Raw genomic sequence first — 15476 nt, 5'->3', positions numbered from 1 at the left:
TGTGAGCACCTTCTTGGTTTAAAACAACATGTGCTAGCTCTGCTCCATTCTCAGTCAGTCTTTTTTTTTTTTTTTTTTTTTTTTTTTAACCACAACTGTTATCTTTATCTGAAATCTGGGAAGACTCTCAAATGTCTGAAGCTAGAAACACCACCTTTCACTAAGAATCCAATGCTCAAACTGAAAAAAAAAAAAACAAAAAACCCAACTCTACTAGATCAACTATCTCAAATGAAATTTTGGAATAAAATGTTGACCACGGAAGGTCCAATCCAATAGTAAGAAAGGATAAACATATTTTAGATTACTACTAAGTCAGAACACATTCATGTACTTAACTTTCGAATAATACAAAATAAAATTCTAAGTCAGTTGAGTAAATTTGCTTGTTCTTTAGTTCAATCACCAGTTAATGAGGCAAGTGCTCCTTTTTTAATGGACTCATTGTGAGATCCTCATTCTGACTAGTCAGCAGGAGTGCAGAATCACTGGCAGACAGTTTGTCATTTAACTTGATAGAATGGAGGCCTAAGTACTTACATGCAGACCCAATATATTCTTTTCTAGAGAACTTGTTCCGATGGCCACCAATTAGAGCATCCATGGGGAGTGTTGAAGAGACTGCACTGCTGTAAAACTACCAAGAATTTCCCAGAGACTAGTGTATTTAAACATAAATAGAAATTCTAAGGTTATAATTGATATTGCAAAAATTGCTTCCTCTACCAGAAATACATCTATTTAAAAATCTGCAAATCAGAAACACTTAAAATAGCCGTAAGTCTGATTGCAGTATAATTTTTCAGACCGAGTATGGTTAGGGTCAAACCTTTAAAGTCATATTTAAAGTTTTTTTTTATCCATACTTTATACACCATGAAATTCAGCCATTTAACTGTACGAGCTAGTGTCACTTAGTAAATTATAGAGTTGTGAAATTATCACTACAGTCCAATTTTAGAACTATTCCACCACTCAAAAAAATTCCTAACAAATATCCTATGTAGGGTATTTTTCTGTGTTAATTTTTAATAATTTTTCTGTGTGAAAACATAACTACATAATTGAAATAAAATATCAAAAATCAGTAATAAATTTTAATCTTTGGCATTCAGACACATATGAATGATTTTCCTAGAAAGAAGCACATTTTGTATATACAATCCTTTAAAAAGGAATCTGGCTAATTAGATTGATATTATAGTTTTCCTTAACCAAAAAAATCATGGATAAAAGGGAATGTGTATGAACTGAAATTGGCAATGCTTTTGTACATGCAAAACCACATTATTCAGGAGGCACATGGTGACAGTAGCAGCTGTGACTCATTATATTCCCCTCACTCCTTCACACTTCTGCTTCTCACCTCAGTCTCTAAGGGGATGGTAAGTCATGCCCTATTTGAGGTCATCCTGTCCGTTGAAAAGAAGAGGGCAACATCAGGTCACATTCAAAATGGGAAGCTAGTTCAAGCTCTAACATTTATTTTTATTGGTTATTGTTTTCAGGATAAAATAGAACACATGCATTGTTGCTTATGTGTTCTTCCTCTTTTCCACTCTTCCCTTTCTCAGTCATAAAAATTTAAAGATTAAAAAAATCATGTTAGGTATATATGTACCAAATGTAGGGTAAATTTGTAATACTTTCTCTTAGTGAAATATAAAAGTTAGTGGCTAGATGTCTATTAGAATGTAAGCTCCATGAAAGTAAGGAATTTTGTCTGTGTTTTTCACTGACATATCCTAAAGCTCTTAAAGCATTGTCTGACACACTACTTATTGAATGAATGAAGCTTTTTACACTTGATCTTAGCCAAAAGGCCAAGAATCGATGAATGAAGCTTTTTATATTTTTAATCCCAATTGATTTGTCTGACTCATTGATGTGCTATGAAAGTGTGATATACTGTATAAAGCACACAATAAGAAGGAAAATTTTAAAAATCCCACTTACAATTTCATTAAAAAGGGAACAAAATGCCCAGAAATGTACTTAACCAAAGAGATAAAAGACCTGTAAACTGAAAGACAATGGTGAAAGAAATTGAAGAAAACAAATAAATGGAAAGATAGCCTGTGCTTATGTAGATTGGAAGAGTTAATATTGTAAAAATGGCCCTACCATCCAAAGCTATCTACAGATTCAATGCAATCTCTATTAAAATTGCAGTGGCATTTTTCACAACATTGCAACACTATTTCCAATAGCCAATTTATGGAAACAACCTAAATACCCAATAACAGATGAATGGATTAAGAAGATGAAATACTATTTAGCCATAAAATAGATGAAATCCTGACATTTGCAACAACATAGCTGGATCTGGAGAGGATTATGTTAAGCAAAACGAATCAGAAGGAGACAACAAACACTATGGTTTTACTCATACATGGAATATAAAGAAATAGAACAAAGGAGCAGATAAAATCAAACTAATACAAACCCTAGAAATCTGAGAATTGAGGTTACCAGAGGGGGGTCAGGGGCAGGGCATAAGGGAGAGGGTCCAATCAATAGTGGTGGAGGATTATGGGTGCCTTGATATTGGAAGTGATGTCTTAACATATGTCTGCAGAGGTATGAACCTATACCCCTAAATCATATATAATGTTGTAATCCAATGTTACCTAGATAAAAAATAATGCAATTAAAATAAATAAGTCCTGAGGATATAATGTATAACCTGGTGACTAGAGTCAATAATACTATATTTTACATTTAAAAGTTCAAAGAGATAGGTCTTAAAAGTTTTCATCACAAGAAAAAAAAATTAATTTGATAAGGGTCTGTTAGACTTATTGTGATGATCATTTTGCAATATATACATATACTGAGTCATGATACATCTGAAACTGATGTTAAATGTCGATATCTCAGGGTTTTTTTTTTAAAGATTTATTTATTTATTTATGCATACAAGAGCTGGGGTACAGGCCAGAGGTGCTGGGGGTGAGAGGATTCACCAGAGACAGAGTGGGGAACAGAACAGGCAGACTGACTGAAATACACTGCTGAGGGGAGCAGTGGGCCAGACAGGAGAGGTCTGCTTTGCAATGTGGGTTTCTCCCTGGCCAGCTCAGGATTGAGCTTGTGCTGCAGTAGCTGCGGATTGCTTCACAGTGCGTTGCTTAACCACTTGCACCACCAGGGAGACCCAATATCTCAGTTTTTAAAAAGCACATGTTTTAAATGTACTGGTAAGACTCACAGAGAATTCTAAAATAAATTTAAACTGTAACATGAATAAGTTATATTGGCCTTGGTCACACTGGTAGTCAGCTTCAACATCTGTATAAATATATTGCACAAATGGAATAAATGTATAAATGGAAGATTTTGGATCTTCTAGCTCTAATATTTCATATTTCTATTTCTCATTTTACCTAAATTTGATCACATATAAGTCTGCTGCAATTTTATTAATTAGATCTCTATTTTTCATTAGAGTATTACATTGCTCTTTTCACATTTTTAGGACAATTGATGTTTTTTGGATTTGTGTCTTGTCATCATCATTATACTACACACCACCTTCTCCACACTAGGTCTGGTCACCTAGATTAAACTTTTTTTCTGTTGTTTTCCCAGGCCTGGACTACTGTCATCACTGATGCACATTCTCCGACCTCATGAGAATCCTCCCCATTTCTATGGTTCCCATTTCTTCCTTCCTCTTTGAGACCACCAACCATGATCCAGTGCCCTCTCTCTGGAGGCCTCTTCTCTCCATCTTACAGACATTCTCCCATCTCTTGCACTCTAAAAACTCTCTACTGACCCAGCATTCTCCATCTCTCTTTCCTCCCAAATTGATAACCACAACTCAATGTTTTCATTTGTTCATCTTTATATCTCAACATACTGTGAAAAAGTCTCCATCATCTTATCCTGAGGATCTTATTTTAAAATCACTTTTACTCCATAACTGCCAAATTCAATTAATATATGCTCTTATTTGACCCTTTGCTTTGGTGGAACTAAATGCCTTGGATTCTTTTTTTTTTTTTTTTAAGATTTATTTATCTATGTATACAAGAGCTGTGGTACAGGCCAGAGGTATGAGGGGTGAGAGGACTCACCAGAGACAGAGTGGGGAACAGAACAGAAAGATTGACTGAAGTACACTGCTGAGGGGAGCAGCAGGTGAATCAGGAAAGGTCTGCTGCGCCATGTGTGTTGCTTAAGCTATAGTGGCTATGGATAGCTACATAGGTTGCGTCTTAACCCCTTGTGCCACCAGGGAGGCCCTAAAATGCCTTGTATTCTTGTTGGAATTCTTTCATTCCATATTTCCAACACACCTCATCTACATACAGGTGCTGAGTACCAGATCTCCTGCTATTTCATGATTCCTTTTTAGTGAGTGTTTCTTTCCACAGCTTTTTTCTTGCTTCCTGGGTCCTGTTCTCAAGCAACAAAATTTCTCTGGGAAAACTAATCAACTCCTTTACATCCCTTTTCTTATGATTCCCACATTTAAATCTTTAGCCATGAACTGCTGTTACCCAGATCTCACATCTCTGGTAGTCCTCTGGACATCTTCTCTACCTATGTGTTACTAAGCCTTCTAAAATTTATTGGTTTTATTCCCTTCTCCCTGTTATAATTGGCAATCTTCAGAGGAAGGAAATTCCATCAGCTTAATTTGTAAGTGAAGATGATATGCAGCAGGTCCCCCATCAAACAGAAATGGACAGATAGCTACATGAGAAGTGAACCTTTGTTGTTTTAAGCCTATGAGACTTTGGCGTTATATGTGATTGTCATATAGCTCATTCAACTTGACTGATTCAAGGTCCAAAACCAAATTATTTCAATATGCCCCTTCCATGTGCAATATTAACAAAATAAAACAACATAGCAACATCTCACCTGTTCTTCCCCCTATATCTCCTGCTTTCTTTGTCCTTGTTTGAGCCCACAATCTACCCACCATTATAACTAGGTAAGAAACCTGGGAGCATATATGGACATCACTTTCATGCCTGTCCACATTTTATGATTCAGGTAGTTCTGAAGATTCTATTCCCTAAGTTCTCCTCAAATATATTCTTTCATTTCTATCCTTAGTATGCATCTCATTATCTCTTGCCTGAACTATTACAGAGACTTTGAAAGTTATATCCTTCTTTCCAGTCTCAGCATTCCCTAAATCCATCTCCCATATGGCTGTTTTATAAAATGCAAAGCTTGACCATTCCACTCTGCTTCTTAAAATCTTTCACCAGTGCTTACAGAATAAAACTAACATATCTTATCAGGACTAGAGAGGCTCCTAAGGGTCCAAGCCCTTTCTATTTCCTCAGCTACCTCTCTGCTCTAGGAATATCCTACCCTTAGAAGCACTGTCACTTCTCTTTCCACTTCTATACTGCACACACAGTAATTCTTTTTTTTTTTTAAGATTTATTTATTTATGTATACAAGATCTGGGGTACAGGCCAGAGATGCAAGTGGGGTGTGTGTGTGTGTGTGTGTGTGTGTGTGTGTGTGTGTGTATGAGAGGATTCACCAGAGACAGAGTGGGGAGCAGAACTGGCAAATCCACTGAAACACACTGCTGAGAGGAGCAGTGGGTGAGACAGGAGAGGTCTGCTGCGCCATGTGGGTAGCTCTCTGGCTGGGGATCGAACTCATGCTGCAGTGGCTGTGGATAGCTTCATAGTGCTGTGTTTTAACCCCTTGCACCACTGGGGAGGCCTCCACAGTAATTCCTTTTTTTTTTTTTTTATAGAGGCATGTTTTATTTATTTATTTATTTGTTTGTTTTGTTTATACATGCACTGAGTACAGTCAGAAGCGCGGGAGAGTGAGAGAACTCACCAGAGCCAGAGCGGGGAGCAGAGCAGGCAGAAGGACCTAAGTACACTGCTGAGGGGAGCAGCGGGCGGCAGGAGAGGTCTGCGCGCCATGTGGGATCCTCCTCCTGTGGCCGGGGAGCAGCCGGGGATCGAACCGGCACCGCAGAGGCTGCGGGCAGCTTCGCAACCCAACGCTCAACCGCTGCGCCACCAGGGAGGCCCCTCCACAGTAATTCTTGATTGAGCCTTCTGGAAATCCAAATTGGGTTTCATGTACTCTAAAATGACTTTCCTTTTTGCCCAAATAGACTTATCAATTCTCTCCCTTTTATCATTTCTCTGCTTAAAATGTGCTTTCATTACTGAATTATGGCTTCCCATTTCATCAGATAGCTTAACATCTGTTTAGGGTTTACGTTTACAAAGCTTAAAATTTCTTGAGAGTTTACTATATGTCAGGCACCATAGCAAAAATTCCAAATTTTAATTTTATTTAGACCAACAATAATTCTAAGGTACTGAGACATGCATTAGGTACCCACCCTTACTGATATCATTATCTGAAGCAATTCTATCTCATCCTCTTGACAGGTGGGTCATTGTAAGTCTTTAGGTACACAATTAGATGATTTCCCTAGCGGAAACTGAATGAATAGCAGATACACTGAAGCTTACATTTAAGATCTTTAATTACAACTTTTAAGAGAAAGTTCAGTTTTATTATTTAAAACATTTTGAAAGAAATTATGACATTCACATATCATCTTTCCTTTAAAGTATAACAAATTTTACAAGTTTAATAGACCTCTGTAGAAAATGATGGGTAACTTAAGAGACGCAGATACAGAAAAGGTTGACCGACTTGTCCCATATCACTACTTTTCAATATTTCATTACCATCTGACACACATCCTGTCCCAACAAAAGAATTTTCTAATTATTATTGGGTAGTGATGGAACTGTATGTACGAAGTAATGAGAGAACTATGTAGATGAAACTCATGATCTTGGAGAACACGGATAAGATGTGAAAAATCACAAAGATCTGAGAAGTTAATATACAGATATATGCTCAAATCCCTTGAGTCCAGTCCGTGGCTCTTGGCTGAAACATTCAGTCTTTTACAATTTACTTCTTGTGAATTTTTTATTATCTTCAAATAATAATAGAGAGCTATATGAACCTACTCTGTCAACACATTAGAAAAAGGACAGTATTCCATTTGTAAAGCGTCCATTTATTCATCCATCCATCCTTCACTCTGCCAGGCCAAAGAATTAAGGCCATTATTTTAAATTTGGTTGACATCTCATTTTTTAGAATAAAGGATACATAAGCAGTTGCATTTGCCCTAGACACCCCCCCTCTCCCACCCCAACCCCCCTCAAAAATAAGCCGTGAGATTCAGGTCAATTATCAGCCACTTGGCCTTTTTGCAGAAATACACAAAACGTGTCAGGTGGCTTAATTTTATCCCCTCCTAGCTTCTTCACTAGGAAATTGCCTTCTCCAGCGAATGTTGTGCATCCACCTTCCCCCCCACCCCACCCCGCTTCCCGCAGCCAAGTGTCTAAGAGCGATTAACACTTGCTAGGCAAAACCTCTTCTCGGGCCATTTGGGGGTTGCACGCGTTCACACCCAGGGTTCAGCCCGTTGCTCCTTCACGCGCAGCCTTTTTGTTTATGTGGCTAGCCAGGGAGAGAGGGGCGGAGAGGAAGCGAACCCTAAATATGCAGCAGGCCGCAGGGTTATATAAGGCTAGGTTCTGAGGCCCAGCGGGCGGAAGGGGTCAGGCTTGACCGCGAGCTGGCAGCCGGCCTCCGCGGAGCCGGGCGCGCCATGGAGATCTCCGATCGTGTAGAGAGTGAAGCTGGCGAATGCGCGCGCTGCCGCCGCCTGCAGCCTCCTGCCCCTGACAGCCCGACGCGGCGCCGGGGCGCGGACTCCGGGTATAGCGCGTGGGCACCACCCGACGCCTCCCCATTACTCACGCCACAGCCTCCCCCTTCCTCTCCCCTGCGCCCTGCGCCCTGCACACCCGCCCGGCCCGCGCTCTGCTGCGGCTGCGATAGGGTCTCCCGCCTCTGGGCTCACGTCTCCTCTGCGCGTCTTGTGCTTCCCACCCCGCAGATCCGCAGGCTTCTGGAGACCTTGGGTTCACGCCCCGGGCGAGAAGGAGGAGGAGGAGCCGCACCTCGCCGCGGAGGCGGTAAGTGAGCAGCGCACGCCTGGCCGCGCCTCCGAGGGACGTACACGGTCCGTTAGGTATGGCGCGGGGTACACACGGCCGGCCCGCTTAAGATCACGCCTGCCGGTGCCCCTGCTGGTGCTGGTGCGGCGAGGGTGTCCTTCAGAGCAACTGAGACACACGGACTGGGTCGAGGGCCAGGGTGCTCGGAGCCCGGGGGTCACATTCCCTGGGGGCTCGAGGAACATTTGGTTGCGCGCGTTTCCGGTTTCTCCAAGAAGGTGAGTGATAGCCGCGCTTCATCTCCTTTCATTCCCAGGTGTCTGATGGCTCCGGAACGACTGCAGCTTTAGGAAAGCTTTCCAATTACAGACACCCGGTTAGGTGAGTGGCAGGCCTCACCCAAGATCTCCTGAACTTCCATACTCAGGGGAGGACCTGGGGCAACGCAGAGCTCAGCTCAGCAGCTAGTGCTGCAGTTTTTCTGTTGGAAAATCTATCTTCAAGGTTTTGCTTTATCTTTCCAGCCCTACAGTTTCTCCACTCATCGAATGGAAAAATGTAGGTGCTCATACTCTCACGTAGAATTGTTAATCAGCGCACACTCAGTAAACGCTTAAAAAATGCATTATAAAGAGGGAAAGGGAATGGTGTAGACATGTTGTGCCTGCAAAATATTTTATTTTGAATGCTAAAGAGGCTGAGTGAAATTGACCTCGCGTTAGCCAGTGTGAGTACAGCAATCTCTTTCAATATTATTCTCTTGCAGTTTTACAGCGAATCAAGCTAGGCTTGTACGAGAAAATAGAAATATAGTGAAAGCCCTAAAGATTACTTAGGATCATAAAAGTGACCAAAAATTAATTGATATAATAGTGAGGAGCTAGCTTACAGAAAGTCAGCCTTTCTATTAGAATCTGTAGCTTTTATTCAAGTGAAAGTTTAATGCTGACCTTTGCTTCAGGGAGCTGATAAATGAAAAGCCCTATGATGTTTGTAAAACATATATAGGTTTATAAATAGCCTGTAATTGTCAATACATGTTAATTCATTTCCTATCATGTGCTAGCACTACTGAAGGATACAGAAAACAATAATAATGGTCCAGTGGCAAGTGGCAATAGAGTTCAGGTTGGTCAGTTTTACAAGTAGGTAGAGGTGGTGAAGTGTTAACTCTGCTGGAGGCAGTGGGGCTCAAGAATGTGTATATATTATAGGTTGTGGTTGCTTAGCAAATATTGAAGTTAGCAAGTAAGGCAGGGACAGAAGAAATAGCCCAAGAAGAGAGATACAAGGAGATATCACAGCTCAATCTGGGAGCATTGAGGAGCTGGAATTTGGGTGCCGGAAGCTGTGATTATTCCAGCAGGAAGCCAAAGGCCAGATCTTGTACACTTTGGTTCAGTTTTGTCCTGATCCTGTATGTGTTGTTCTGAATCCATGGTTGTTATTCTGTAAATGGTATTGGGAGATTACTCAAAAGATTTTAATGAGAAGAGTAGTGTGATTAGGTTTGTGATTCAGAAGAATTACTAAGGAAATAATATATAAGCTTAGTTAGAACACCAAAAGTGAAATTGGAATTTATTGCAGTTGTTCAGGCTAGAATGATAAATACCAATTCTAAGGCACTGGGAGTGGGGATGGGACTGAGTGAATTTGGGGAGTATTTAGGTGAAGAAATAGATTAGGTTTAATAATACTTTGTATAAGGTAGGTGAAGAAGAGGTAAAAAGACAGATTAGCTCCCAAGTTTGGGACTGATTAGCAAGTAAATACTATCCTAACAGAAAGGATATTGAAGCTTAAGTGAGATTTGGGAAGCAAGATAATAAGTAGTTTCCCATTTATGGTATTCACTTTGCTTAGGGCCATCCAGATAGCGACATCCTTTAGAGAGATTGATCAGCCACCCAGCATTAAGATCTTAATGGAAATACAGATGTGGAAACCTTTGGTAAAGGAATAGTTGGGGAAATTATGGCATTAAGTCATGTTATCTATTGTAGGAAGTGAGAAAAGAGAGATGATTACTAGTGTAAAACCCCTAGAGGAGGGCCAACATCTAACCTATATAGAGAAAAACAGAGGCCCGTGAAGGTGACTGAGAAAAATCACTCGGAATAGGGGGAAGTACAGGAAACTGTGGTGTCCCTTGGGAGAAAAATGATCAGTGAAAAATTCTGTTGAGACTGTGTGATAACAAACAAGATTCTTTGGCATATGCAGTTCCAGTGACATATTATTTCCTATATAAGCAATTCCTTCCTCTTCTGAACTGTTGTGGGGAGAAGATTGGGCCCGAGGTGCTGGGGTGAAAGAATTCGCCAGAGACAGATTGGAGATTTGTTGAAATACTACACTGGGAGGGAAGCAGCAGGTGAGATGCGACAAATCTGTGCCCTAAGGAGGATTTGAGGCTCTCTTTTATACTCTGTTTACGCGGCCTTTGTAACTTGGGGTGCCATTTTGCACCAGTTATCTGCTGGGATGTCTGGTCTCCAGTGCTGGCCTTTGACACAGAAGCATGTTCTGGACTCTGCTTCTGCATTCCTGGAGCTGGGCTGGCTTTCCTGGTCATTTTGGTCAGTTTTATGGCCTTTTCCCCAACGAAGCCTGTCTATTCCCTTATCTATTCCAGCCTCTCAACCTGCCTGCTGGGTCAGGAGTAGGGGCTTAGTTTTTAACCTTACTAAACTACTTTAGTATTCTTACTTACTATATTCATATTTATTTCTAGCTGGAGTAGTATTATATGTTTCTGATTCTTTTCACTGTTAAATTCTTGAGAGTACGGACGATGATTTATTCATCTTTGAATCATTATGTCTGGCACAACAGATTACTAAAATGTTTATGGAATGATTAAATTATTGATGGTTACTTACTTAGGCATAAAATTATAAAAATTTTCCTGTCATTTTGTTAGAAACATTTATAAACTACATTGCTATTTTTCTAAAATAGAGCACATTAGACATAATGTAACCTTCTCTTTGTTAGAACCAAAGAGGGGTTTACATACATGAGGCTATTTATTCCACATTAAAATGACTGCTCTGTAGTTTATTATTCAGCTACATCCCTCCTCTTTTTTCCCTTCTGATGAAAAATATAGAAAAATTGATGGCAAGATTACTATTTGCCAGACATTTGAAATTTTGAGGTAATCATGTTTACACACTATTAATTGTGTAAAACTGGTGTCATTCTCAAAAATCTCAAAATGGTGTTCCCAAATTAAGTTGGATGGGGAAGGATATGTAATCAACGTTGGGGTTAGAGGTAGCCCTTCAACATCTCAAATTGGGAGTGCATATACAAACTTTTTTAAAACTGCTTTTTGTACTTTCCTAAACTTGCATTGGTTATTATATCTGTAACTGAGTTCAATCTATGAGTTTCAAACAAGATCTCTGATTTCTGCCTTTGGGTAATGCATAATATTTTGTCATCATTAAAAGTTGGCTATCATCAGAATTTTAATTCAGTGGTTGGTATCATTCAGAATTTTGATTCCTGAAGGAATTTGGAAATTGGAAAATAAACCTTTTGTGCTTCGTAAGATTAACTATACGCATTATACCTGAAGTGAGCTAAATATTAGTCTTATGCCATGCAAGGTTTAGTGTGAATTTGTTTGATTCAACTTATGATTTGGGTAGACATTTAAAAGTAATCAACCAATTATTGATTCTTTGCTAAGCAGTGATGGTAGCTGTGATGGTAGCATTTTTTAAAGATTTATTTATGTATAAAAGAAGGGTACAGGCCAGAGGTGTGTGTGGGGGGAAGGCAAGTGGAAAGCTGTGATGGTAGCATTTTTTAAAGATTTATTTATGTATATAAGAACTAGGGTACAGGCCAGAGGTGTGTGTGGGGGGAAGGCGAGAGGATTCACTAGAGACAGAGTGGGGAACAGAACAGGTGGATTGATTGAAACATACTGTGAGGGGAGCAGTGGGCAAAACAGAAGCGGTTTACTGCACCATGTGGATTAGCTCCCTGGCCAGGGATTGAGCTTGTGCTGCAGTGGCTTCTGATAGCTTCAGAGTGCTGAGACTTAACCCCTTGCACCACCAAGGAGGCCTGATAGTAGCATTTTTAAGTGCTCTATCTTAAGGCTGTATTTAAATACACAATAAATCAATTATTAAATATATGAAGCTCTTGAAATTTGAACATTTCTTAAGTAGAAAGATTTCAAGTTTGAAAAAAATAAAGCACATTTTGTTGTCTGCTTCTTTCAGACTATTTTGGCCCAAATCAAAGTGTTATGATTACTTATATCAAGAAGCAGAAGCTCTTCTGAAAAATTTTCCAGTTCAAGCCACAATTTCTTTTTATGAAGATTCTGATAGTGAAGATGAAATTGAGGAGCTGATCTGTGAAAATTAATCTGACTATTTACTTTTGATGATATTCAAGCCTTGTAGGATATAAACTTAGTGTATAAATGTATCATAATCCTCTCAGAATAACTTATTTGTATATAAATTGTTAATAAAATGAAATATTTTGTAATTACTATGGTATTTTGGCCTTTTTTATCCCTACAATATAATTCATTGTTAGAATTTAAAAATAGGTTCTATTTATATGTTTGGGTTTACAAAAGATAATTTTGGCCTCTTCAGTAAATAAAAATTTATATTTAGCTATAATTTTACAAATATTTAGTTATAACTTTGCAAAGAATGTCAACACTTACTTTTCAAGTCTGAGTTTGGTAACATGCACATTGGATGTTGTAATTACCAGTGAATAATATCAGATAATGAACAAAATTGTCTTATCAATCACACATTATTACGTATTTACCAGCAGATGGTGAAAAACACTTTAATTTTCTAATTGAGAGTGGGAATCAACCTCAGGGGAGCTAAATTTTAGGAATATCTAATTAGTGATGAATCAGGTAATTTCACTTAACACTTATGTAATGTCCTTAAATCTGGTTAAAAAAAAATTTGTGTTTAATACTTATGGAACTAAAGTAATGAGAACTAAAACAAAATGTTTATATGGGTTACACTTACATGGAGTTCAAAAATGCAGAGTCAGAAGACCAGAATTTGATAGTATTTTCCATTTCTCTCTAAGGGGAAGCTAAGACACTTAAGAGATAGGAAACATTTTCTAATACATTGCCCTCCTTTGTGCTGGTTCTCTGCTTCTGATGTTCCCATGTACAAATTTTCTTATGGGAAATGAAATAAGAAATTTTCAGTGATTTGCCTTTCTGACATAGACTTATAAAGGAATGTGCCATCAATTAAGAAATTAGAAATAGGAGTACTTTACAAAGTAAATGTGACATAGTAAATCATAACCATGAAGTCCTTTTAGCTCAAATACACTCTTTTCACAATAAGCATTTCAATTGTCAGTAAAAATGTGTAAGGGCAGGACATGGGCACAGTGCAGGTTTTCTGATCCCATGCAGACCGGGTAAAGGAGGAGTCAGAGTCCTCAGTAGTTTTGCAGGTTTTTTATTTGGGGTTCACCAGGCATATGGCAGGCAGGGGTGCTGGCTGGGGGGCTGGGAGGCTGGCAGGCCTCCCAGACCCCAGCAAGTCTTCACTCTATCTGGGCTCTCTGGCGTTCTCTGCTTCTGCTTCGGCTTCTCTTTCAGGTTCTGCTGCTGCTGCTATTGCTGCTTCTGCTGGCGTCCCCCCGTGACGCCGCCCTTAAAAAGCACAGTCTTAGCTCAGCTGAATCCCATCTACCTATGCCCACACCCTATTCCAGGTGCCCGCCATCAGGCATGCATTCAGGACAAGGATCCATCATCTATCCTGATGGCGAAAGGGCAGAAAAGCCTGATATTTTCTTTACCCTACAGTCCACCCCCTCAGGGTTTTCTGCCATACAGTCTATACATATATATATACAATTTTCTAAGCAAACAAACAATGCAGCCATGGCCCACAAAAGCAAATACATCAAATAACAAAATACAATACCAAAATACAACAGAACACAAATAAGTCCAGGCAGGGCACCAACCTAGTGCAAAAGACAATTATTGGTACCAGCAGATGAGCCACCAAATCTGCTGCCGAAGGCACTGCTCATACGAGGGAGGGGAATCACTCACGACATCTTTTGCAACATGCCAGGAGCCGTCAGGCTTCCTGGCCTTCTCTGGCTGTAGTCTCGGCTACAAGGCACACACAGCATCCACCCCCAGGATGCGCTACCTCTGGGATTCGCAATTTTATTCTATTGGGGGTAATCGCCAACCCTCAGGGTTTCTGTCTGCAGTCGCTCCAACACTCGGCCTTCACGGCCACCAATGCGACTCACAGACCCCTGCACTCAGGCCAACCCACTGCACAAGCACATGGGTCGGGATCCAAACTCTGCATTCGGCTTGGGCTCCACCCCAAGCCACGTTCCCCACCCGTCCCCCAAGGACAGGTTCCTCAGCTCCTCACCCTCACTCAAGAATGAGCAGGGCATCACCCACAGGTGATTTTACGAGACTCACAGTTCTTCAGCATACCCAGGCTGCTTAACAGCCGCTTAGGGCTTCTCAACTTAGCATCAGTACCAGCTTTTGCTGCCTTAGTTGGCTTTTATCCTCCACCTGGCTGCTGGGCATGCACAGGCTGCTTTTGGCCATCTAGGCCCACTGGCCACCCCCAGATTCCCATCTCTTGGGGTTTACAAACAAAACTGTTCCACCCCCAGGGTCCCAAAACATATCAACCTGCAAGGTCCTCCGCCCTCTGACGGGACCGTCAGCCCATCAGTCCATCAGTCCAAGTCCATTGGCCTCTCCCTGCTTCAGCAACGGCCTGCTGCCTCAGGGGTCATTGACTGGTCCTTTCCGGTGTCGTTGGCTGGTCCTTTTGGGCATGTCCTTCACGCCAGGTCTCGTCCTGTAGCTCGTGGAAGTTGTCCACCTTCTCCTTCACGCCAGGTCTCGTCCTGTAGCTCGTGGAAGTTGTCCACCTTCTCGTCCTGTAGCTCGTGGAAGTTGTCCACTGGGATATTCTCTGTCTCTCTACGCCACCATGGCGCCTCCAGCGTCATCAAAGGCAAACAGTCTGTTCTCCTTAGTCCCTCCAGGTCTTCGGAGGGCTCCAATACCCGTCTGCATGGATCTTGCCGACTTAACGCCAATTGTAAGGGCAGGACATGGGCACAGTGCAGGTTTTCTGATCCCATGCAGACCGGGTAAAGGAGGAGTCAGAGTCCTCAGTAGTTTTGCAGGTTTTTTATTTGGGGTTCACCAGGCATATGGCAGGCAGGGGTGCTGGCTGGGGGGCTGGGAGGCTGGCAGGCCTCCCAGACCCCAGCAAGTCTTCACTCTATCTGGGCTCTCTGGCGTTCTCTGCTTCTGCTTCGGCTTCTCTTTCAGGTTCTGCTGCTGCTGCTATTGCTGCTTCTGCTGGCGTCCCCCCGTGACGCCGCCCTTAAAAAGCACAGTCTTAGCTCAGCTGAATCCCATCTACCTATGCCCACACCCTATTC

The 15476-nt window shown here is 41.0% G+C and overlaps 1 protein-coding gene across 1 annotated transcript; it reads left to right on the top strand.

The window, feature by feature from the left end:
• Positions 1–7645: 7645 nt before the first annotated feature.
• Positions 7646–12392, top strand: RIPPLY2 (ripply transcriptional repressor 2; the record flags this gene model as incomplete). Its single annotated transcript, XM_084258609.1, has 4 exons — positions 7646–7755; positions 7937–8015; positions 8314–8378; positions 12245–12392. 4 exons carry the CDS (start codon positions 7646–7648, stop codon positions 12390–12392), a joined length of 402 nt encoding a protein of 133 aa, XP_084114735.1.
• Between the last annotated feature and the right edge of the window lie 3084 nt (positions 12393–15476).

Source organism: Talpa europaea (assembly GCF_964194135.1).
Source record: "Talpa europaea genome assembly, chromosome: 2".
Classification (NCBI taxonomy): Eukaryota; Metazoa; Chordata; class Mammalia; order Eulipotyphla; family Talpidae; genus Talpa; species Talpa europaea.
This window is presented reverse-complemented; position numbering and strand designations above follow the sequence as displayed.